Source organism: Miscanthus floridulus, chromosome 5 (assembly GCF_019320115.1).
Source record: "Miscanthus floridulus cultivar M001 chromosome 5, ASM1932011v1, whole genome shotgun sequence".
NCBI lineage: Eukaryota > Viridiplantae > Streptophyta > Magnoliopsida > Poales > Poaceae > Miscanthus > Miscanthus floridulus.
The window spans coordinates 78434341-78459303 of record NC_089584.1 but is presented as its reverse complement, the minus strand read 5'-3'; the positions used below and the strand labels follow the sequence as shown (position 1 = coordinate 78459303).

At 45.0% G+C, this 24963-nt stretch overlaps 1 protein-coding gene across 1 annotated transcript; it reads right to left on the bottom strand.

Annotated features, from left to right (window-relative positions):
- Positions 1–14148: 14148 nt before the first annotated feature.
- LOC136454800 (uncharacterized) lies at positions 14149–16131 on the bottom strand. The gene is made up of 2 exons (XM_066455079.1): positions 16005–16131; positions 14149–15887 (listed from the first exon to the last, which is right to left on the bottom strand). Exons 1-2 carry the CDS (start codon positions 16129–16131, stop codon positions 14149–14151), a joined length of 1866 nt encoding a protein of 621 aa, XP_066311176.1.
- Positions 16132–24963: the final 8832 nt, after the last annotated feature.

Genomic DNA, 24963 nt, shown 5'->3' with positions numbered 1-24963 from the left:
GACTGTTCCTCACATTTTCATGACTTGGCCTCTAAACAAAGTTTGTTCCAAATATAATTTGCTACAACTTTGCTTTAGGTTACTCAGACATGCAAACAATCTAAGCTGTAATTTTTAAATAGTCAAACAATAGAGCTCTAGGGTCAACACAAGTCAAACTATTACTTGGAAGTGTAATTAGGCAATATGGTCAACATGAACATTGTTCCTAATGACATTCTAAGTGTAGCTAAGGTATTATAGTTACCCACATTCATCACTTACACTCAATCACACATGATCATAAAGCATACATACAATGAAACATAAAAGAACAATAGCATGTTTCACATGTTTCATAGCAATGTTTCATATAGAAATGCTTATGCATGAATGAATGATGCTTATAAATGAGATGATGATGCACATGCTCATGTGATGCATGTGTTTTAGTGCAACCATAACACTGAGGTGTTACATTCGTCCCGCGGCGTCGCGGTTGTGGATGATGTCTCCAAGTGGGTATGAAGTGATGACCGCAACTTCATGGTCGGTGAAGTAGTGTAGGAGCTTCCTAGTCGCCATTAGCACGGCATATAGGAGTTTCTGCACCTGGGGGTAACAGACCTTTGGGTCAGTGAGTACCTCCCCGATGAAGTATACGGGTCACTGAACTTTGAGCTGGTGTCCTGGTTCCTCCCTTTCGACGACCAGGGCGGCAATCATGACATGGTTGCTTGCCGCGATGTATAGGAGTAGGGGTTCTCCCCGTTCGGGAGTGACGAGGATTGGGGCTGATGTTAGGGACGCTTTGAGGCTTTCTAGAGCCTGCTGGGCTTCCTCAATCCAAATGAAGGCATCCATCTTTTTGAGGAGCTTGTAGAGCGGCATCCCCCATTCACCGAGCTAAGAGATGAAGCAGCTCAGGGCAGCCAGACAACCAGTGAGCCTTTGTATGCCCTTGATGTTGCATATGGGGCCCATGTTGGAAATGGCCATGATCTTTTCAGGGCTGGCCTCGATGCCGCGTTTGGATATGATGTATCCGAGCAGCTTCCCCTTTGGAACCCCGAAAACACATTTCTTGGGGTTCAGCTTGATGTTGAACCTTCAGAGGTTCACGAATGTTGTGGCCAGGTCTATGATTAGGTCACAAGATTTGGCTATTTTGACCACTATGTCATCAACATAGATGACAATTGTTGGTTTTGGTCGCTCGACTTGACCAGGCTGATCGAGCAGGTCAATTTGGTTGGTGAAGCATTGCTGCATGCACCTTTGGTAGGTGGCGCCAGCGTTCTTCAGGCTAAAAGGCATGGTTACATAGCAGTACGAACCATATAGGGTGATGAATGAGGTCGTGAGGTGATCGGATTCTTTCATCATGATCTGGTGATAGCCTAAGTAGGCATCTAGAAAGGAGAGGATCTCACAACCCGAGGTGGAGTCAACTATCTGGTCTATGCACAGCAAAGGAAAGTGATCCTTTGGGCATGCCTTGTTGAGCCCAGTATAATCAACACACATCCTCCACTTCCCGGTCTTCTTTTTGACAAGAACGGGATTGGCGAGCCAGTCGGAGTGGAATACCTCTCTAATGAATCCTGCTGCCAGGAGTTTGGCAATCTCTTCACCTATGGCCCAGTGCCTCTCGTTGTCGAAGCAATGTAGACGCTGCTTGGTGGGCTTTGAGCCCGGGATAAGGCGTCATGCATGCTCGGTGACCTCCCACGGTATCCCCGGCATGTTAAAGGGCTGCCATGTGAAGACATCATGATTGTCGTGTAGGAAGTCAACGAGCTCACATTCCTATTTGGTCGGGAGCTAGGTCCTGATCCAAACCATCTTGGTTGGGTTGGCGGGGTCGATTCCCACCACCTTGGCTTCTTTGAGTGGATGGAAGGCCATTGAGGAAGTTGGTTTGTTGCAGTCTAGGACTATTGGAGCTAATGATTCCCCAAGCTACGAGAGCTCAGACGAGTTGACGACCGTAGTGGCAAGCTCATAGTGCTCGCGATCGCACGCGAGGGCATGCGAAAAGGTGCTACTCACGGTGATGACGTCATTTGGTCCTGGCATCTTTAGCTTGAGGTTGGTGTAGTTGGGGATTGCCATGAATCTTGCGTAGCATGGCCACCCTAAGATGGCATGGTAGGACCCTAGAAAGTCCACCACCTCGAAGGTGAGGATCTCTGAGCGGAAGTTGGCCTAGTTGCCGAACGTGATGGGTAGATCAATCTGTCTGAGCGGGTACGCCTATGCTCCTAGGATTACCCCATGAAAGGGGGAGCCTACTAGGCAGAGCTCCGATCGAGGGATACGCATGGCATCGAGGGTGTCGATGTATAGGATGTTGAGGCTGCTACCTCCATCCATCAGCACCTTGGTAAGGCGCTTCTTGCGGATGATGGGGTCGACGATGAGCGGGTAGTGTCCCAGTCTCACAACATGGGGGGGATGATCCCTCTGATCGAAGGTGACTGGAGATTCTGACCAGTTGAGGAAGGAGGGGATGGCCATCTCGGCGGCGCATGCCTCTTTATAGCGAACCTTGTGCTGTCGCTTAGACCAGATGGTGTCAGACCTGCTAAAGATCATGATGCATTCATCTGGGTCGAGGAAAATGTCCCCATCCTTGCCTGTCGTGCCTCCTTTCTTGGCCACCGCCTCCATGTTGTCTCCCTCCTTTGGCCTACTGGTCTGTCAGAGGAAACATTTGAGGAGCTCGTAGTCCTTATAGAGGTGTTTAACGGGGTAGGCGTGGTTGGTGCATGGGCTATCCATGAGTTTGTTGATGTGGTTAGGCAGCCCTTGTTGGGGCTGCTTGCCCATGTGATCAGCCACGGCTACCATCGTGGTGTTGTCCGATCGGCGCTGATCCTTTTTGTTCTTCTTGCCCCTCTTTGTGGAGGGGCCCTCGTCTGGGTCCGCGTGCTTGGCCTTGACTTTGTCTCGACCTCCACCGAAGATTGCTCTGACCGCCTCCTCGCTAGAGGTGTGGTTAGTGGTAACGTCGAGTAGGTCACGATTGGTACAGTGTTTTAGGTAGCCAAGCTTATGGATCAGGGACTCACAGTTTGTCCCAGAGAGGAATGTGCTGATGATGTCTGCGTCGATGATATCAAGGAGGGAGTTGCATCATTGGGAGAACCTATGGATGTAATCCCATAGGGACTCACTGGGCTCCCGCTGACAGCTCTTGAGGTCCTAGGAGTTTCCAGGATAGACATACATCCCCTGGAAATTCCCAACGAAAACCCTCTTGAGATCCGCCCAGTTGCGGACGCTGTCATGTGGGAGGAATTCAAGTCATGCCCGAACATGTCCCCCACGCAAATGGGAAGATATTGAATGATGAAATAGTCATCATCCACTCCTCCGGCCTGATAGGCGAGCCAGAAGTCTTTGAACCAAATGCCTGGGTTTGTCTCCCCGATGTATTTAGCTATGTTGGTGGGTGGCTGGAATCGCTGCGGGAATGGTGCTCTCTAGATACACCAGCTAAAGGCCCATGGTCTTGGGCCCTCAGGGCTGGGGCTCTGGTCATCTGGCCGGCGACCGTGCCTGGGGCGTGTTTCACCGCTCCCCTCGAGGGTTCGGTTAGGATCCATGTCGCCCACCATCGTACGATGGACATCATGATCGTGTCGGGCCCAATGCTAGTTGCTGACGATGCTACAAGCGTCCTAGTGTAGATCAGGCCGCTCAGGTACCGGCAGTCGGTGTGGGGCAGGTGCTAGGCTGGACCATGGCGGGGCTGCCGCCCCCCAAGCCATGCCTAATGGCTATAGCAGTGAGCGAATGGAGCGATCCGTCTAGCATGTCCCTATTCCCTCAGTGGGGAGAGAGGGTGCGGATTGGAGTCATGACAGGGAGCTTTCCGCCTGTTGGACGATGGTGGCTTCTACTAGAACCCAGAGGTTCCAATGGATTGCGCGCTCTCAGGGGTCGACGGGCTCAAGAATGCCATGCAAAAGCATTGCCACAACAGCGATGTTCTGGCCTGCTTGAGCGAATTGGGGGAGATCATTCCCCTCATTCATGATGTTGTGTTGGACCTGACGGGCACGACCACGAACGCCACCCGTCGGGCCACATGCATGGGGCGCAACGTGCTATACCGACTGTGTCGATGCAGGCGGCGACTAGCTTTGCCGCCATTGTCATAATTCCTAAGCATGTGCCTATGCAGATGTGAGGGCCCCCACATGCAAGTCTGGAGGGGTGTGAGTCTATGCAGACTCCACAACCACCGGTGGCTATCCTGGAGCGTCCGCCATAGTGCACCCTCGGGACGGATGGTGGTGGGGTGTCATGTCACCGATGCTGGAACTATCGCTCTCGCCCTCGCCATCTAGGAGTTCAGCAAGAGCGTAGCCTACCATTCCCATGAATTTGGATGTGAGGGGGGATGACACCAGCATCCCTCGGAGCCCCCGAGCGTATGCATCCGCAGAGGACACGAGTCCATAGGGGAATCAATCGTATAGTGTTTATGGTGTGGGTGATATAGTCCCTCTAGGTGATCGGTGGGAGATAGTAAGCAAAGAGTAAATAACAGTATGCATATTGCTTACAGCGGGGTTTGAGTAGAGAGTTTGCTCAGAAAGAAGCATAGATGCTGCGTCATCGAAGTCGTGCGTCCCAGAGTCGATGGAGGGTGCCCCTTCGACAGGTGCCGGGACATGAGGCTCCTCGTGGAGGTGTAGCACGCCGAGCCAATCGGCGATGAAGTCTAGGCTTCTGAAGAGGAAGGCCTAGGATGGCTCGAAAATGGGTGGAACCCACATCTCAGTGGGTGAGAGTGCAAGAAACTCCAGCGAGCCAAAGCGAATCGTATCACCCAAGCCCACCATGGCGAGGGTGGCGGGAAAGTGGGTCATCCGATGACCAAAAAGTGTTGAACGTATAGCATCTTCCCCACAGATGGCGCCAACTATCGGTGTAGAAAGTGACCAACTAGTGAATATTTGTAGTTTTACCGTATGTTGTGATCGGAGGTGGCCTAGCACTCAATAACATAGAATTTATACTGGTTCAGGCAACATGCCCTATGTCTAGTTTGGGTCGGTTAGTGACTTTATTCTTGAGCCCAGGTGCTCGAAGTTTGCAGTGGGGTTACAAACGAGTTGGAAGAAGAAGGGGTGTACAGGAGGTCCGATCGTCTCTGGTCAGAAGGGCCAAGAGCGACAGGAGCTACGCTGAGCTAAGTGTTCAAGCGTGTGCTTAGAGTCCGAACCCAGTGGTTCTGAGGTCGTGAGCTAGTGAACTTGATCGGTGCTTTTTGTCTTCAAGAAGGGCTCTCCTCTTGTTGGAGGGGCGCATCCCCTTTTATAGATAAAGGGGATGGCTTTACAAGTGAGAGGGTGATGGTATGTATGCTACTGAGCCTTGTTGCCCACACCTACCGAGCCTTGTCGCCCACGCTGGTGGGTACAAGATAATAGTAGGCGCCTACAACACTGTTGATGTCACTGTTGAATGTCAGATGGATACGGGAGGTCGTGCTGCCTTTTTCAGGGATGGTGGTCATTGGTACCTACAAATATTGTTTGATGCCTAGAGGCATGTGAGGAGTCTTGCTATGTTCACCTGGTACGGTAAATCTTGGCGCCCATACCGCTATCGATGCCCAGAGGCACGTGGGGGCCTTACCATATGGGAGTTTTTGTGGCCCCTACAATACTATAAAGGGAGATGTTGGCACCTACAATACTATTTGTGTCAGGGTGGCTACATAGTACTATTCCACATAGGGTATGGTCCCTAGTACAGTGATTTTGACTTGTGAGCCTTGCCTTGCTTTTCTCTACACGTCATCTGGTTCCTATCGAGCGGGCATCCCTGGTCGGATGGCTCTAGTCGGCTCTGAGTGTGCTGGTCAGAGAAGAGCGGTGAGCAGGGTTCCTACGATCCTCGATCGGAGACACAGGGTCAGAGTTGGAAGTAGTGTTTTGGGCCTGGCCTTCTGATCGGAAGGGCCATCCGGTGGCGGCTGGAGTCGAAGCGAACGCTCCGGTCGGAGAGGTGGGCCGAAGTAGCCAACGAGAGGGCATTGTTCCTCTTTAGCCAGACCTTATTGAGCAGGCATCCTCGATCGGATGGCTCTAGTCAACTCTAAGTGCGCTGGTTGGAGAAGAGCGGTGAGCAGGGTTCCTGTGATCCTCGGTCAGAGACATGGGGTTAGAGTTGGAAGTAGTGTTTTGGGCCAGGCCTTCTGATCAGAAGGGCCATTCGGTGGTGGCTGGAGTCGAAGCGAACGCTCCAGTCGGAGAGGTGGGCCGAAGTAGCCGATGAGAGGGCATTGTTCCTCTTCAGCTAGACCTTTCATTCGGTGACTAGGCTGCCCTTCTAGCCTATCATTTTAGACTCTTGGGCTGGCCCATGAGTTACGTGTTGTCTGCTCGGGCCGAGCCTTGGCATGGAAGCCGGTCCCCGAGGGACCCCGGGTTTATGAACCCGATAGATAGACCCTTTGATGTATATTGTGATGCCTCGAAGATGAGGTTGGGTTGTGTGCTGATGTAGGATGGGCGTGTGATAGCTTATGCTTCGTGCCAATTGAAAAAGCATGAAGTGAATTACCCCACTCATGATTTAGAGCTGGCTGCTGTGGTCCACGCTCTAAAAATTTGGAGGCATTACATGTTGGGAAACAAAGTGCATATCTTTACATATCATAAAGAGCCTCAAATATATCTTCACTCAGTCTCAGTTGAATATGAGGCAAAGGAAATGGTTAGAATTGATCAAGGATTATAACTTGGAAGTACATTATCACCCAGGAAAGGCCAATATGGTAGCTAATGCCTTGAGCCAAAAGTCATATCCGGTTGAAGAAACACCTTTGTCTCTCAACCATGCAGAGGTGTTGGCTCACATTGCCTTGACCTCAGAATTACTAGAGCAGATTATTCTGGAGCAGAGGAAAGACCCTGAAGAAATTCCTCACATCAGGAAATTGATTGTCGAAGGACGTGGCCCTCACTTTAGTATTGATGAGCATGATGTGGTGAGATACAAGGATAGATTGGTGGTTCCATCAAATAATGAGCTAAAAAGGAAGATTTTGAATGAAGCTCACCATTCAAAGTTGTCTATCCATCCTGGCAGCAACAAGATGTATTATGATTTGCGCCACTTATACTGGTGGTCCAACATGAAGCAGGACACACCCAGTACATCACAGAGTGCGACACCAGATATATAGCCAGGAAGTATGCTCAGATATATTTGACCGGATTGTGACCCTACATGGAGTTCCCCTTACTATCATCTCTAATAGAGGATCAATTTTTGTCTCTCGCTTTTGGAAGCAACTCTAGGAGTGTCTTGGAACTAGTCTCCTCCGTAGTGTAGCTTATCACCCCTAGACTAATGGCCAAATAGAAAGGGTGAACTAGGTGCTTGAGGACATGTTGAGAGTTTGTCATTTCTTTCCCTAAAAAGTGGGATGAATGCCTAAAGTTTGTTGAGTTTTCTTACAACAACATCTATCAGGAGAGCCTTCGTATGGCACCATTTGAAGCTCTATATGGGAAGAAATGTAGGACACCACTCAACTAGGTTGAAATGGGAGACCATGGGTACTTTGGACCTAATTTCATCAAAGAGGCTTGGGAGCAAGTAAGCATTATTTAGAGTCACTTGAAAGCAGCTCAGAGCCAGCAGAAAGCTTATACAGACAAGCAAAGAAGGCCCTTGCAGTTTGTAGATGGGAATTATGTATATCTCAAAGTGTCTCCTATGAGAGGGGTGCACCAGTTTGGTGTCCGTGGCAAGCTAGCCCCTCGATATGTGGGTCCATACAAGGTGTTGGCCCAATTGCTTATTGTCTCTAGCTTCCCGATATTTTATCTGCGGTACACAATGTGTTTCATGTATTACAATTGAAGAAATGCTTGCGGGTGCCTGATGAAGCTATGGAAATTGAAGGGCTTCCCCTCCAGCCATATTTGACTTATATTGAGCACCCTGTCAAAATCCTGGATGAGAAGGAAAGAGTGACAAGGAACAGTGTGGTAAAGTTCTATAAGGTGCAGTGGCAAAACCATTCAGAGGATGAAGCCACATAGGAACAAGAGAGCTATATATTAAAGCATTACCCCCACCTTCTCTCTAGCTTTGATAGGTAGTTGCTATGTTGAAATGTAATTTCCTATCTCCTTTCCCACACTAGGCACATGAAATCTCAGATCGAGATTTTGTTTTAGGGGGGTAGATTTGTAACACCCTCGGTGTTACACTGTACAATTTTTGCTAAAGCATTGCATATGCATCATGTTTATGTGATAGTGTATGAAATATAATGTGTAAATAAATTCCTGTGACTTGAAACATTTATTGGAAACGTGAAATAGAAGTTATATTTTATGTCGCATTATATCGCTTAGAGTTCTAGATGAATTTTTAATGAACAAAAATGCTATAGAACGCATACCTGACACTTTAATAAAGTTTGTGGTACAAACTTCATAGCTGGCGGTGAAATACTTGTGGCCGGGAATGAGATTCACTAGCTAGCATTCTTGATAGCATAGAAATTGAATTTGACGCGAAACCGATAAGAACATAGTTGAATTTCGTAAGTTAGGAAACACTTCGACGAAGCTAAGTTTGGGATTTTTACATGCGAATTGGATTAAGAAATAGTGTAATTTCATGGTTGGTTTTAGTAGTTTGGCATACCATCTCGAGCATTAAATAGTTAGTTTCACCACTGGATCATTGAGTTGGGTTTTAGGACCGCTTTAAAAATCAAGGAAGCCACGTTCTGGTCAGTGTCTATGTCTGGACGCGGTCACCACCTCAGTTTGGCTCACCGCCGCTACACTGGCCTTCCCAAGTGTCTGCTACCACACCGGTCGCATCTCCGTTGCTGCACCCTAGCACGCGCTCATGCACGCCGCACACATGCCATCGTCGCTGCACTAGCCTGCTGTTGGCTCCACACTGTGGGCCACGGCCACACCACTACCGCGCCCAAGCACGCGCTCATGCACGCTCCACCTCGCTAGTGCCGATGGGCCCAGTCGCTCTGCTCTAACATTGCCGTCTGCCTCACTGGGTCCCCACACGGCTGCTGGCCTCGGTTGCAAGTGCTGGATCGCCCACGTGCGCTCTCACTGCCAGTGTCATGTCTGCCTGTGTCCCTATGCTAGCATGTGGCTGTGTCGCCATCTGCTTGCAAGTTAATGTGCTACGCCTGCCGAGCCATGCTAAATTGTATGAGCATGTGTGTCTTCCCTGTGTGTGCCTTGTCCGTTGTGTTGTGTGGCGAGCATCGCTCTACACTCCTGGTCACCTCTGCCATTAATGGCATCGCGTTGGAGTCACTAGGCCGCGCCAAGGCTAGCTTGTAGCGTTGTTCGAATCCATGCAATTGCATGTGCCTAAGGATTGCGTAAGAACCTAGCTACACGCTGAACACTTCCACTACTACTGCTAGCTGATGTTGAGCCCCAATTTGAAGTTTCTTTGCCATCAAAAACTTTAAGACTCCATGACAGTGCCCATAAAATTCCCCTAGCCCCGTCCACCTCCGTCCAATTCATTGGCACTGTATCTTTGCCTTGCTCCACTCTATCCCATGTGCACCCCATTTTGCCCTGCTACTGCCTGCTCAGCGCTGCTGATGTAGTCGTGCCACCAACGCCGCCGCGAGGCTTGCCATGTGTGCATGACCAGACTCGCTTGGTTAGTCTCCGATCAAGCCACCACGTCTGGTAGGTTCGGGTTGAGTCGTTGTTGCCCATCTTTGAGCTTGTTCATGTTGTCTGTGCCTTGGCTCATGGGAATGTGCCTACCGTTGTAGGGAGGAGTGCACCATCAAGGAGGGAGCTTGGGACATCATCTTTGTTCACCGCGTCGCCACCCATCACTTTGGGTTTACGCCTAGGTGAGCATCAGCTCATAATTGGGGGTAGGAAAGGACCAGTCTGGCTGACGTAATCGCCCAGTGCCAGCGTCGCCACACCGGTGCGTGCGCGGGTGCCGAGGATATCGCCATTGCGAAGACAGATTATTCTGAGGGCTTAACTGCGAAGTAACTGTCTATAGAAATAGTGCTATGGGTCTCAGGGTGATTCATCGGTAGGTCAGGGGTGTTTTGGTAAAACAGTCATCGTGCTCCCGCATCGGTCGGTTGGGCCGCGCTCCTGCGTGGGCCACGCCAGTGGAGCATGAGCACGCACACGTCGTGTGGACATGGGCTTCCCCACGAGCAATGGGCCATGGTTTGAAATTTGGTTTTCTATTTTCCAATGAATTAATACATGCTTATTCAATTTAGTTTTGAGCTAAACTTTGATAAGTTGTAGCAAATCTTGTAGATGTCCAAAAATAGTGAAACAAAATTTGCTAGGTTCACAAAAATGCTATCTATCTGTTGGTGTAGTTAGTTTGCAGTTAGCTATGATACTGATAGGTTCATAAATTCAAATTAGAGAGCTTAGTATTATGTAGCATAATATTTGTAGGAATTTTTATGGAAAATTGATGATAGATTTAGCCATGAAATTTTTATAGTAAGACCATTAGATTATTATATACTCACTACAATTTTTGTAGCACTAGAGTAGGTTGGTAAATAGAATAGCTAGTACCCTTGTTTTATCGTATGTGCAGTAAATCGGTATTAAGAGTAAGAATACCTTTAGTTGTTAAGATACTATATGTCACGCTTCATACTTGTTAGTGGTAATAGTAGGTAACTTAGCACCTTAGTTGGTAGAGGTAGTTTAGTAGCTTGACAAATGTATTCATATTTTATGAGTGGCTGTTGCCATATTATTAAATGTTGCATCATCATTTCATGCATGTAGATCATGAGTTGGTAGAGTTCGTGCCCGTGGACGAACAAGATTATGAAGAGGTCATTGAGGAGTACAAGGAGGAGATCCTCGTGCAGGAGGGAGCTCTAGAGCCTTTTGGTGCTGACTTTGCTAACCCACCACCTGCCCAAGGCAAGCCCCGATGCATAACCCATATTTTTACTAATCACTGAATATATATATGATGTGCATTTACGTTTCATGTATTTTATGTGAACTACATGCATAATACATCTACCTATGAGTCCTACTAGTACAGGTCGAGTAGTCGCTATGCTCAGGATTCTGGTAGCACGAGTCACTACAAGGATTTGACCCTTATAGCACCACTTGTTTCCACAACACCACACATTTGGTTGCAATATTTGGTTCTTTGGCAACCAACGTCATAATTGGTAGCGATATATGGGCCTTATGGCCATCAAAATTGTGTGTTGCATTAGTCATAAGCTTCGTTGCAAGACATAGGCGCTAATGCCACAAAGGAAAAGATGGTTGCGATTATGGGTGCCTATTGCCACAACTTATGTTGAGTTGTGATAATACTTATGTTGCGTTGCAATAGCTAGGTGTTGTTGCCACCGTTGTAAAGTTGGTTGCAAGTAGTTGTACATATGACAATGAAGTAATTGCGTTGTGTTAACTTTGAGCTGCGTTGCGATAGATCAGATCTATATTGCATCGAAGAAATGATTAGTTGCAAGTAGTTGTGAATAAAGCCATGATGAAACTTTGTTGCCTTAATCTTGTCCTACGTTGTAATAGATTTTATTATATTGCAACCAAAAAGTCATTTGTTGCATCCGTTGATGTTCTATTGCCACCAACTCTATACTTGGCAATATTGCAGTACATGTCATTGCAAGAAGAGTGCTATTGCCATTAAAATTTGCCCATGGACTTTACTTATCATGCACGTGAGCCAAAAGCAAAGGATTAGACCAACCTACCATCCTAAAGTTAAAAAATAGTAAATAAAAAATAAAAAACAGAAAAAAAATCATAGCATGCGCTGGCGGCGCAGCCAACCCAGCAGCAACACCGAGTGGCACCAGGCACGTGTCCACGGGAGGTCGACATGGACATGGTCAGCTCTTGGCCCATACAACAAGTATTTCTAGGAGAAAAATGGGAAAAAAAGATAAGTCACAAGCAAGACAATGATTCAAACCCTCGCCCATGCATAAAACCACTAAGGCACCCCCACTGGGCTACGATTCAAACCCTCAGCCCTACACACTAATCAGAACAACAAAACACATAAACAAATGAAACCTATGTCACCGTAATCAGCAAGATGAGATCAACACAATAGAGTAGCATTTCTCCATTTTTAATTAGAATATATAAGGTAAATGCAACATGTGCAGATCACTGTGGATGCAGGCAAGCACTATGAATGCAAAACGGTGCCAACAGATGAGGCGTTGCTCCTGTCCATAATAATATTGCACAACTCATGAACCAAGCCTTAATTCAAACAAAAAACTGAGCAGCTGATGAACCAAGCCTTCAATTAATAAAAAATATCACACCAACACACACATATATATATGCCGTAACAATATTTGAGTTCAATATTTCATAGCTCAGGAACCAAGCCTTAAATCAAACAAAAAATTGCGCAGCATTTGAACCAAGCCTTCTGCTAAAAAAGTCGCACCAATACATATAGAATCACATTTATGTAAAAAACTCATCATCCTGTCCTTGGCCTAAAGAGTTGACAGGTTCAACATGTCCATCATCGATGTAGGTGTCATCATTATCATCATCTTCATCAACTAAGTCTTCATCATTTGGTTCTGGCATAGGTATAGCTTTTTCAATGATGCTGGCATCTCCGGTCACTCCTTGGAGGTCGTTCCTTGTCCAATTTGTCAACTCTTCATGTTGGCTAGAAATGGTCATGGTCTCCACACCGACATCGAGTGAGTCAATATCAATCTGTCCTTGTTGTTCGGTATCTTTAGATTCTGGCATGGAAAACAAAGTCCTAGGCTTTATTCTAACAACACTGCTCCAGTTGGATTTATTTGCGCATTTGACATAAAAAACCTGCTCAACTTGAGTCGCCAGAACATAAGGATCATTTACATATCGACGACGAGTTGTATCGATATCTATAATCCCATATTGATCCTTACTGTAACCTCTACTTTTGTTCTTAGTAGCGGCAGGAACGTCGTACCAATCACACTCAAACAATATGACTTCTTTTTCACTAGGAAAATCTAGTGTGATTATCTTTTTAAGGACACCGTACCAATCCATATTGTCTGTACTGTCATCACCCTTCACTAAAACTCCAGAATTTTGTGTACTGAAGCTAACCTCTATAGAAGCCGTTCGAAAAAGGAAATCATGGATGAAGCATCTGCTAAAAACACGAGCCATGTAATGAGGACCCTGAGAAAGGGCATATAGCTCCTCACTAATCTTCTGTTCCGCATAAACTACCTTCATCTGCACCCAATTCAAATAAATAAATAAGATAATTACTATATATTTTTTACATGTATAAGACAACATTACTGACCTTACGTTCAAACCACCCAACAAAATGCTCCCTGTGTCGCTTATCAACGCCGTGTGCGCTAGTTCTTCTCATTAGCTCCTTATGCTCACTATATATTATTGGTTGGATCCAACAGATTACATTAGTGTAACATTAATCAGGAGTACTATTCTGCTCTTACTTATCTACTATGAAAAGGTACAAAAACACAAAAAAGGTGGTAGTAACAGCTTACTTAATCCATGGAATTGCTTCGTCACAGTTTGATAATATATAGTGACGCATCCGTAGCATGTCAGATCTAGAAATAGGCTCAAGTTTGCAGCCTTTCTTACTATAGTCGATGCTCCCAAATATGCTATGCCCAGCCGGTGGTTCATTCACTGTGCTCCTCTCATGACGCGCTGGGCGATCCAGCTTCGTGTCAATGTCTTCTAGGAAGCGAGAGCAGAATGTCATGCACTCCTCTGAGATATATCCCTCCGCTATCGAACCTTCTAGATGTGCCTTGTTCCTAACATATCCTTTAAGTGTACGTAGATACCTCTCGATCGGATACATCCAGCGATAACACACAGATCCTCCAATTTTAGTCTCCTCAGCTAAATGAACTGGCAAGTGCATCATAATATCAAAAAATGCTAGAGGGAATATCATCTCAAGCTGACATAAAGTCTCTGCAATTGAAGAGCTTAGTTTTTCAATGTCACTTTGCACCAGCTCCTTTGAACATAGGGCATTGAAAAACCTGCTAAGCTCAATCAATGGTCTAGCAACATCTTCAGGCAATATGTGACGTGCAACTAAGGGTAACAGTTTCTACAAAATAACATGATAGTCATGTGATTTCAGTCCAAAAACCTTACATCCATCAAAATCCACGCATCTCTTTATATTAGACGCGTAACCATCAGGCATCCTCACTCCTTCTAAGAATGTACATAACACTATCTTCTCGTCCTTGCCTAAGGAGTACCGTGATGGTGGCAAAGTATACTGACCATTCTCCAGCACTGGATGTTGATCGTGCCTTATCCCAAGATGTTGCATGTCAAGCCGCGCCTTGTCACTATCCTTACACTTACCATCTATGCCAAGCAACGTCCCAATTATGCTCTCACAGATATTTTTCTCGATGTGCATAACATCCAAATTATGCCTTACAAGCAATTTTTTCCAGTAAGGCAGGTCAAAAAATATACTCTTCTTCCTCCAATTGTGCCACCTACTATCTTCTTCACACTGCTTCCTCTTCTTTGTGGTTGTTCCAAATTTTGGTTGCTCAAAACTTTCATACTGTTGTATAACCTGTGCACCAGTCAGTGGCACAGGTGCCTCCCTCGTCTCTGTCTTGTTGTTGAAGCTATTTTTGTTCCTACGCCACCTGTGGTTCTGAGGTAGAAACCGACGATGACCCAAGTAGCAGTGCTTCGACCCGAATTTCAACCATAAGTAGTCTGTATCTTTGTGGCAGTATGGGCATGCAAACTTTCCTTTAGTACTCCAGCCAGATAGCATGGCATAGGTAGGGAAATCATTTATAGTCCATAGTAGAAGCGCACGAAGAGTAAAATTCTTCTTCTCCTTTGCATCCCATGTTTTAACACCTTGTACCCATAATTCCTTTAGCTCATCAATCAGGGGCTGCAAATAGACATCAATATTCATTCCAGGAGATTTCGAACCTGGTATCAGCATAGACATCATCCAAAACGGTTGTTTCAAACACAACCAAGGAGGCAAGTTGTAAGGAATTAGGATGATAGGCCATGTAGTGTATGCAACATTCAACATTCCAAATGGATTGAAGCCATCAGCTGCAAGACCGAGCCTTACATTGCGAGGGTCCGATGCAAAATCCTTAAACTCACTATTCACATGCTGCCATGCCAACGAGTCTGCAGGGTGACGCATTTTCCCATCACGCACCAGTTCTTCCTTATGCCAACGCATCAGTGAAGATGTTGATGCTCTCATGTACAATCTTTGCAAACGAGGAATAAGTGGAAAATAACGAAGGATCTTACGTGGAAAATGCTTCTGTCCGCCGACAGTGACAACAGGACCATCCTTTTCAGTACCCCCGGACTCTTTCCACCTAGACTCACCACATGTTGGACAGTTATCCCTTTCAGCATAATCCCCACGAAATAACACATAGTCATTCACACATGCATGAATCTTTTGGTAATCGAGGCCAAGATCTCGAACAACCTTACGCACTTTGTCCAAGGATGTTGGGAGGCAATGGCCATCAGGGAGCACAAGCAAGAATAGGCGAAGTATGCGTTCCAAGCAGTTGTTACTAAGACCATCCATGCACTTAATCTGAAATAGCATGACAATGAAAGAAACCGTTGTAACCTCCTTGCAACCTGGATACAATTCCTTCTTTGCCTCTTCTAGTAACCGATACAGTTTCTTTGCACTCCCATTTGGGTCTTCCTCATCATTTCCTATGACTTCTCCATGTACAACACCGTTGATCAGTGAAGAAATCAGCTCGTGGGAACCATCCGCATGATCTCGCGTGCCTTCATCAGCGTTGTCCTTCTCAACTAATAAAGGCGGACCATTACCTTCTCCTTGGATGAAACTCTCATCAAACCCTCTCAGTGCCACGTGAGTTCAAACCTCTTTTTGAGTTCGATAAGACATGCAACGGCATCGAGTACATGGATATGGAGCAGTTTCTTCTTCAGATGTGCCTCCAAATATACTCTGAATATAGTTCTTGAATCCTGTTTGCCATTCAGAAGTAAATCTAGACATGCGCATCCACCTCCTATCTTCATCAGACATTCTTCACACTATCAAAGATCAAGAACAACACAATCTGTCCAAAGTAGTACTCCCTGCAATGACCACGAAGCCATAGAATAAATAGATGTTCTTGCAATTAACAAACTGTACAATTTAAAAAATCAACAAGAAATTTTCTAGTCGGCTGTAATGATAATCATAAGACATCAGCAAAAAAAAAGTTATTAATTTAGACATTGGCGATAATGCTTGTTATCATAGGCAACCATTAGCTAGAGTGACAGTGACACCATTAATCTAAATATAGGCGATATAGTGATGCCTCTTAATTTATAGCGACTATACAAGAAAAAGAGATATTAACGACGGGATATGTGGTCGTTAAAGGTCCTAATGTGGTCGTTAAAAGTTATTCACGACCACAAAAGTGTGGTCAACCATGGTCGTTAAAAGCTCCGTATTTATAACATCAGCCACCACTTGACACCATATACAATGAAATTTTCTATAGCAGAGAAAACACAATTGATAAACTTGCAACAGCAAGCTATTATTACTTATCCAATTTGTCACCATATAAAGATATATCTTTGCAAAAAAAGGAAAAAAACGGCTAACCATGAAACTAACAGTGCCTCACTTCAGGACCATTCCTATTACAAAGAATTAGCAGCAATAAGCTATGTTTGAAGGTGAAAACCACCTACTATAACTAGAATACTAATCTTCAATTGGAGGCACTCTGCAACATTACCCTCTGACAGCTTGGTCTTGTCAACAAGGAAAAGCCTGCAGTAACTTCAATGTTAACACTATGCATAAACAAAACAAAATAATAACTAGTTAATACTTAAATGAACTGATGTCAAATATGCACTGAATATCAGAATTATGCCTGAGAAGATCTGAGATTTTGACATCCAAGCAATACACAATAACAACTCAAACCTATCTTATTTTACCTCAAAGTTTTAGTACCAATACATGGATGAAGAAGCATGAACTCTGCTACTTTCAGTTGAGGGACAAAGCTATTTTCATATATATGAAAGAGGCTCCCTAATTTAAATTTTCAATATATCGAAGAGCACATTTGGTAAAGTTAAGACTATGTACAAACTTAAGAAAAATGACTAGTTGAAGCAACATTACATAGGCTGATATACCTTATGATACTCATCCCCTTCAATGAAGTTAATGCCTAGAAGCTGAAACATGAGAACACAAAGGTTTAGACAAGGAATTTGGCATGGAAGCTGAAACATGACGCATTCTTTGAATACAGATTAGAAAGAATAATTATTTAGAATAAGCTGAAACATGATAACACAAAAGGTTCAGCCAAGAAATTTGGCAAGGAAAACCGAAACATGATGCATTATCTGAATACGGATTAGAAGCACTAATCACTACCGCCGTGACCTGGCCCTTGAGGAGTTTATATAGTGGCTCGTGTAGTCTTTTCATGTTACTGACTATAAACAGTCAGCACATTAATATTGCATATGTTTGATAAGAGTAAAAATCATAGTACTTAAGCAAAGACCAAATAAAAATTAACTGCATTATGTAGAACAAGATAATAAACTCACATAAATTTGATGCCTACGTACAGCATCATCGGTCCAGTACTGGAATGCTCGTATAAATAAAATCAAATTACATGTATTGATGGCCAGATCCTTGTTATTCAGGTGGCAACCAATACTCAAATTTCTTTCTTACTGATACAATAAATTAATAACTTTAGGGCAGTTTTTTAGATAATTAATTCAGGCTAGTTAAAATTTAAGATGTAATCCATATTATAAAATACGAGATTTATATAAGTATAGATTATAGGCAACCTTTATTAGTACTAAGTACAAGGATTCTCCACGAGCAGTTTTGTTCAGACATTTGGTGCTTATTGTACTATTAACTGAATTCTGCAGAAGAAATCCATAAACGTTACCTTGGTTCATGACTTTAGAACAGCAGATTAGTAGAGGCACATGACAAATTTTCCGAGATAGTATAGATGCAATCTACAAACAAATTCCCTTTATTAAAGATGCATTACACATCCAAAACAGTAAACATTGAATCTCATAGGCAACAAAGGTACCCTCCCCTCTACTCCAAAGCAACAGTCAGGGTTCTTCAAGTAGATAGCATGCATCCATGAAGGAACGTGTAAAATTACTTTCTCAGGTACAAAGTTGAAAGAAAGGAAACCATATCATCTGATCTAGTGTTCTAATTGAGATAAAAACCTATCCACAATTATTAACTACTGAAAAATACAACAATCAAATGTCAAAATCTAACATTGGGGAACATACCTGTACTAACTAAAATAGGCAGCGAGAAGCCGGCAATCCCTTGAGCGAACAATGCGACCCAGTCCTACTGCTGCAGGGGATGGAAGGTGCAGGCTCTACTCTAGATGCAGATGAGGATTGAGGAAAATCCTATTGAGGAAGATGATGGCTTACAGTTGGGGCACGTGAAGATCTAGTCAACTAGGCACCCACAGCCAGTCATTCACCTGTTTGATGGCCGCCGCCGGCCTCGTCGCCACATAGCGCAGACGAAAAATATCATCGGTTGTGCATAGAGGGCGACCTATGGAGGCCCCCAGCGGCCCAGCCCCCGCACCACCGCAGGGGATACAGATCGTGTGCACTACTGCAAGATAAGCAGTGGCTGCACCTGAGCCATCCATAGGAGAATGAACGGCTTGGATGAGAGCCCTCCTTTTTTCTTCTTTTCTCTTGACTTTATTCTACCAACAGCCCTTTTGAGGGAAATGGCAGCAGCAAAGAAGTGTTTGGCGCCATTTTATTGCTGAGACGAGCGAAGCGACGCACTTCGGTACAAAAACCTTTGCAAAATATTCCTCCTTCTGGCTAATTATACATGTTGCAGTTTTAACCATGGGATAGATGGCCGGCACTTTTAGAGAATATGTTATGTAAGTATAGGTTAATTGCACATGTTGCAGTAATTTGAAAAATCATTATCTCTAAATTGTTTATGTTCAAAGGCTGCATTTTGGGCACACATCGATCGGGCCGCCGTCACCCAGGTCCTCCCCAGCTATGGCACGTTAGGAGAGATTATAAATTATAAAATAATGTAACTAATTATGTATGTTTAGAGATTATAAATTATAAAATAATTAAATCCGGCAAACATGTGCAAGTCGTCTGTTGAATTCTTGAAGTCTTTGCGAGTCTGCGTACTTTACAAATTACAAGTACGCCGACAGCAGCAGTTGGCCAGCCGGCCAGAACTGCAGAACGTAGGCACCGCTGTCCGCACTGGCTTCTTTTCCAGGAACGAAATAGGCAGAATCACAGCCAGGACGAGATCGCCAGATCGCGCCTCGCGAGTTCGTGAGGCAGACAATAGACGAAGCGAGAGCGGCGCGGCGGCGGCTGTTGGGGATTGGGATCGTGACTTCGCAACGCACCCAGCAGACTTAGCGGAAGGCAGGCAAAGCATCGTGTGTTTTTTTTTCTTTTTCTTTTTACATTATATACACAGATGTATTACTCGTGCAGAGTATGCCGGTGCATACTCGGCATACCCTGTAGATCCGCCACTGCTTTTGGGCAAGCAAGATGATAAGGACCCGTTGAACTATGTAAAGACCAAATAATAAAAGTTCATTTGCAGCATATACTTAGTTTGTATAAAAGATAACTATAGTACAACAAGAAAATTAAAAGAACAATAATTGTTATGATTACCTCAAATAAAAATATAATGCTTCAGTGCCCTATAAAAAACTATCTTTAGGCATTTATTGATGCAAAATCTTTAAGAACAATATAAAGATCAATGTGGTCCAAAACATTCTTATGAATATTTTACTTTTCTGAGCGCCCGACAAATGCTTCTTAGGTAGCATCTAATAAGTATCTAAATAAATACATTGAATTAGAACTTTATAACCCTACCTCTATACAAGTAAAGCGCATACACAAAACAATTAAACAAATAACAAAAAATAGGCTTCAATACGGTAATGGCCCTGGCGCTAGCTTCTAGAGGTCCAAGTAAAAAATTGGAAATTGGAAAATACTAATCGGTCATGGGTATTGGCATGTTGGGGTTGCTTACTGTGATCGCATCTGTTGTTCGCCGTCTTTGCATGCAGTTGCAGCTCGCGCCGTCGCGGCACCACGACGGTGTGCCCGTGTGCGGTGCGTCGGCGAGTCGGCGACCACGTCGGGTGAGTCGGCATCCCCACGCAAGAATAGCGCATCCAGGTCGATGAGCAAGAACAGTAAGCACCGGCGCTGGCGGAAAACGAGCGCTAGCTCCTCGCTCGATCCGCGGCCTGCGCGGCAGAATAGAAATAGGTAGGTATGGTACGGCATGGGCCGATGTTTGTTCGGCCTTTGAAAGCTTATGCCAAATAAGAAATTATATCTACTAATTACCTATATTATCTAATTAAATCAAATAAAAAATATAAGGGCCATATTAAATAATGTGTGCAATATTATTTAGTCTCATACGGGATATTCTTTGGATGTTGACTCGACTTATATGTGCAGGTTGTGTCCGCCTATGTTGAGAAGTTGAGAAGAGGTGTGGCATGGCATGGTATAACCGAGCTCGAGCCTGACACGGCCGTGGTGCGGCGCATTAGTTGGTTTTGCCACTCAAGCCAATTTTTGGGTGTTAATTATGGCCGGCCAGGAGTTGCTGAGTTACGGGAGTTTCAACTCGTGATGACGAGAGTTTCTGCCCCTAATGAGGAAAGTAACGAGGAGAGTCACAGGAGTTTCAACTCATGATGACAAGAGTTTCTGCCCCTAATGAGGAAAGTAATAAGAAGTGTTACGGCAGTTTCTGGCCCTAACGAGGAAAGTAACTAGAAAAGTTACGGGAGTTTCACGGTGATCACCAATTTTGTATGTGCATATGTACATGGTTCAAACTGAAGGTGAAGCCCGGCAAAATGTACATGCTCTTGCTCATCAACGCCGCATTCAACAATGAGCTCTTCTTCTCCATCCAAATGGTCATCGTCGTCGACGTCTACGCGCTTTAAGTTAAGCCCTTTACCGTGGACACCCTCTTCAACACGCAGGGGCAGAACAGCAACGTTTAGCTCACCACCACACCAAGTCGACATACCTTGTGCGAGCTACTACATGGAGTCGTGGTCGTACGTATGAACACAAAGCAGGGTTCAAGTATGACGCGCGTGGCCACCATGCCGGGAGTTTCGGCGGCGGCGTGTGTCCCTCACTTTTTGCCTAGAGCACCATGACTCCCATGATGGCGGCGTCAACATCATGTTTGGCATGTTGCCTGCGCACCACCACCACGACGCCACGGGGTACGTACTTGTTCGCTCCGACGGCGGTGTACACCCAGGACACCACGTCCAGTTCGATGGCGATGCGGGGTAACTGTTCTCTCCGATGTGCCCAACCATCAGATGGACGGTGGTGGTGTGCACCCGGTACACCATGTCCAGTTCGACGGTGCTGCAGGATACCTATTGGCTCCGAAGGCGGCCCCGTGCATCCGAGACACCATATCCAGTTCCGCAGTTTGACGGCGCTAGCAGCATCGACGGCGAGATGCCACACATGCAGCAGCACTATCGTGACCTAGAGGGCATCAAGTTTCACCTCCTGCGTGACCTTGCCGGTGATCCTGATCCACCACCCATCGGTCAAGCTCTAGCTGCAAGTGAATTGTGCCCGATGGGGACGTCGTCACGGCGCCTAGCTAGCTAGCTACGGCCAGGTGCCGCTTCCGTGGGATGCATGGCATGCACTCACGCGCACGTCCATCCGCCAGTAGTGCTGCGGATTTGCATTGTTTGGCCGGTTTCCAGGCTCATGCGTCATGCCGCTCTAGGTCTCGGTCAGCACCGCCATCGCCGCCCTGCCGTATATATAGATGAGTATATAGGAGTACGTAGCCTGTACAGATCGGATCATGAGCAGTTTGGAGTTTGGGCGTGCGTCGTCGCGCGGTTACACAATCGCATGGTGGAGGAGTCCGATCATTTTTGTCTACCTAAATTAGTGGGACATGCTGTTCGCGTGATCCAATAATCACGGCACACAATCCCCACCACGCCATTCACGTGATTAGTTTCCTAAAATCGAGCGTGGGAGCCGGGGGGGGGGGGTCGTATACTCGTATCCCTTTCATGCTAGGCAAGGAGACCAGCGCTCCATCGATAGACACGACCATGACGGCGGCTGCCTCCTCCGACACCTTACGCAAGCGCGGCATGATGCCGCCTCCTTCATCCGCGCCTACATCTTCCGCGCTAGATGATCCACCGTCGTCTGCTTCACAAGAGAGGCGCCGTCCTCCTAATGAAGCCGTCGTCCAAGAACAAGATGATGACATGCACGACGATGATGGCTCTGGGAGAATACTACGTTTTCTCTACACCAGGTACATACAGCGGCATTTATATTTCCTTTTTGGATGTTGCTAGAATCATTGATTTATTCCTGGTTCGTACAGATTGAGTGCTTAGTACATACCTGTTAATCAGTTTTTAACTTCTCAATGAGTATACCTATACATGTACCTGTACTTGCAAATCTGAAGCCAGTACGTTCAGGAAGATGTAAGTCACCACCAAATCTACACATTTGTTGTCCTCGCCAATTGCACACCTGAAAGTTCAGAAGTAATAGATTGAATCAAAATTCCAATCAACACCATTCATCCATGATCTGTAGGATAGTCATTTAATCATTGGGTCATTTAATTGCACACATCCATTTTGATTTTAAAAGAAAATTCACAGCCATAAATAGATCCACATATACATGGTTAAATTTGTAGTTAGGCAGTTTCAAAGAAGCCAACGCAGCACTACAAAGGAAAATTAATTTGCTGCATATACACAGACAAGGTGGGGGAGGGAGATGATGGGGAGAAGCATACAAGACTTCCTCTCTGTCTGCCTTGCCGGTCACCAACCAATTTCCGCTAACCACCATGGTAGCACACTAGTGCATTCGAGCAGATTGTAGAAATGCCATCTACAACTTTAGAAGTACATTGGCTATTCTTCAGTTAGCAGTGTGCACCCTCCTGAATGGTGAAAGTAAAGATGGATGGGAGATGGTAGGGAATGGCCAATGCCAAACTGAAAGGTGAATAATATACAATTAGAAACATTTTATATACCATCTACCAAGCACTCATGTCCTCTAAATTTCTGCTAATTTATTTTTTTGAACAAACAAATTTCTACAAATTTATTAAGTACACATGCCGTTTAATCTATCGTATAGGTGCAATGGGGTACATATACAGCAGCACACTAATAGAGAAATTATTAATCAAAGTCTCATCATAATGAGAAAAATATTGCCTCTTGTTTTGCAATCATGTTTTGCTAATTTTGTTGAATTCCAGACAGAGTAATATCTTACACCACACAATGATGTTTTACTCCTAATATATATACTTGGTGATTATGCTATGCACACACTTTAATGTTTTTCTGCTCTCTATATGCACACAGTGAACCAATGACAGGTGACATGTGGACAATTCATTTCTAATGCAAGGGGAGACCTGAGGAAGATGAATTCATCTCTGCTGATATGGATAGAGCTCAGATCTCATATTTTAACCTAGTACATTTCAAAGAACAGCTTGGGTATGGAGCCAGGGACTTCTTATACTACAAGAAGCGTTGTGGCGGGGATGTAGCTAGACTTGAGCCCATCGAATATTTATGCCACGCAGAAACAATACTACAGGACAATGCTGCGGATAAAGAAATCAGGTTGGTATTGTCAAGGGAGCCGGAACTGGAGGAAAATGTCAGCATAACACCCATTAAGCGACATGGGGGGAAGCGAAAACGTGATCAATCAGGTACAGATGAACACCTTGATGCCTACAAGGTGTGGCTAGCAAAATTGCGAGCCAAAGATCCAGACATAGGTAAGATCATTCTTTGCATCACTCATTCAAATTGTTATAACACAATGTTGCTTTGACAAGTACATCTTGTTAATCATGACTCGCAGACTACATGGATGACTTCAGGGATGAAACAATTGAAACATACAAGGAATGGCTAAGGCATACAGGCCATCGTCGACATATGCGTAATTAAATTGCTTTCATCATGTCATCAAATATATTACCACCTCTTGTGCATTCAATAAAATAATTGACACATGTTGATTTTTTTTTCTAGTGTCATTATTGGAAGAACATGCGGATGAAAATCATTTAGCTGGTGGGGAGGGAAATCAGGAAATGAGCACGACAAACAAAGATAGGCCAGCTAATGCAAGAAAGCCAAAACAACAAGAGAATGGTATGTGTTGGTCCTTCCATTTTGCATTGTACTTCAAAACTCTTTTGCTGGTCATGTATATTATATTCGTTTCATATGTTAATAAGGTGGATCCAAAATTCGTGGACGTGGATGTCTCAAAGGCTTCAAAGCAACTATCAAGAGAATTAAGAGCGGCTCTCAGAAATTAAAGATCAAATTTGATTCCTTGACGGGAGGCCCCTATGGTGAGAACAGTCGCACATTCGTTGATGAGATTGTAGTGTTTACTAGGAAAAAGGCTCCACTTATAGGAGTGCAATCGTGGAAGGACGTGAAGGACGTTGTGAAAATAGCAATAGCAGATGAGATGCTGGTGAGTCAATTGTTTTCTTTAGCCAAATGTTATGAATTCAGTACCTCCGCTTTACTGTTCTATTTGTCTTTCCATTCAAACAGAAAATTTGGGACTTAGATGACATTGAAGATGCTAGTGAAAAGATATGTGCAATTGCCAAAGAGAGGTACAAAGGATGGAGAGCTTCATTTAGTTCGACATACAAGGCATACTCCACTAACGCTCAACGAATGAA

Excerpts from the sequence above, each read along its gene's own strand:
- LOC136454800 (XM_066455079.1), bottom strand. The coding sequence starts at position 16,131 with ATGTCTGATGAAGATAGGAGGTGGATGCGCATGTCTAGATTTACTTCT. Across the intron at positions 15,888-16,004 it reads AGAAACTGCTCCATATCCAT|TTGAGAAGGACAACGCTGAT; the intron begins GTACTCGATGCC and ends CGCCTTTATTAG.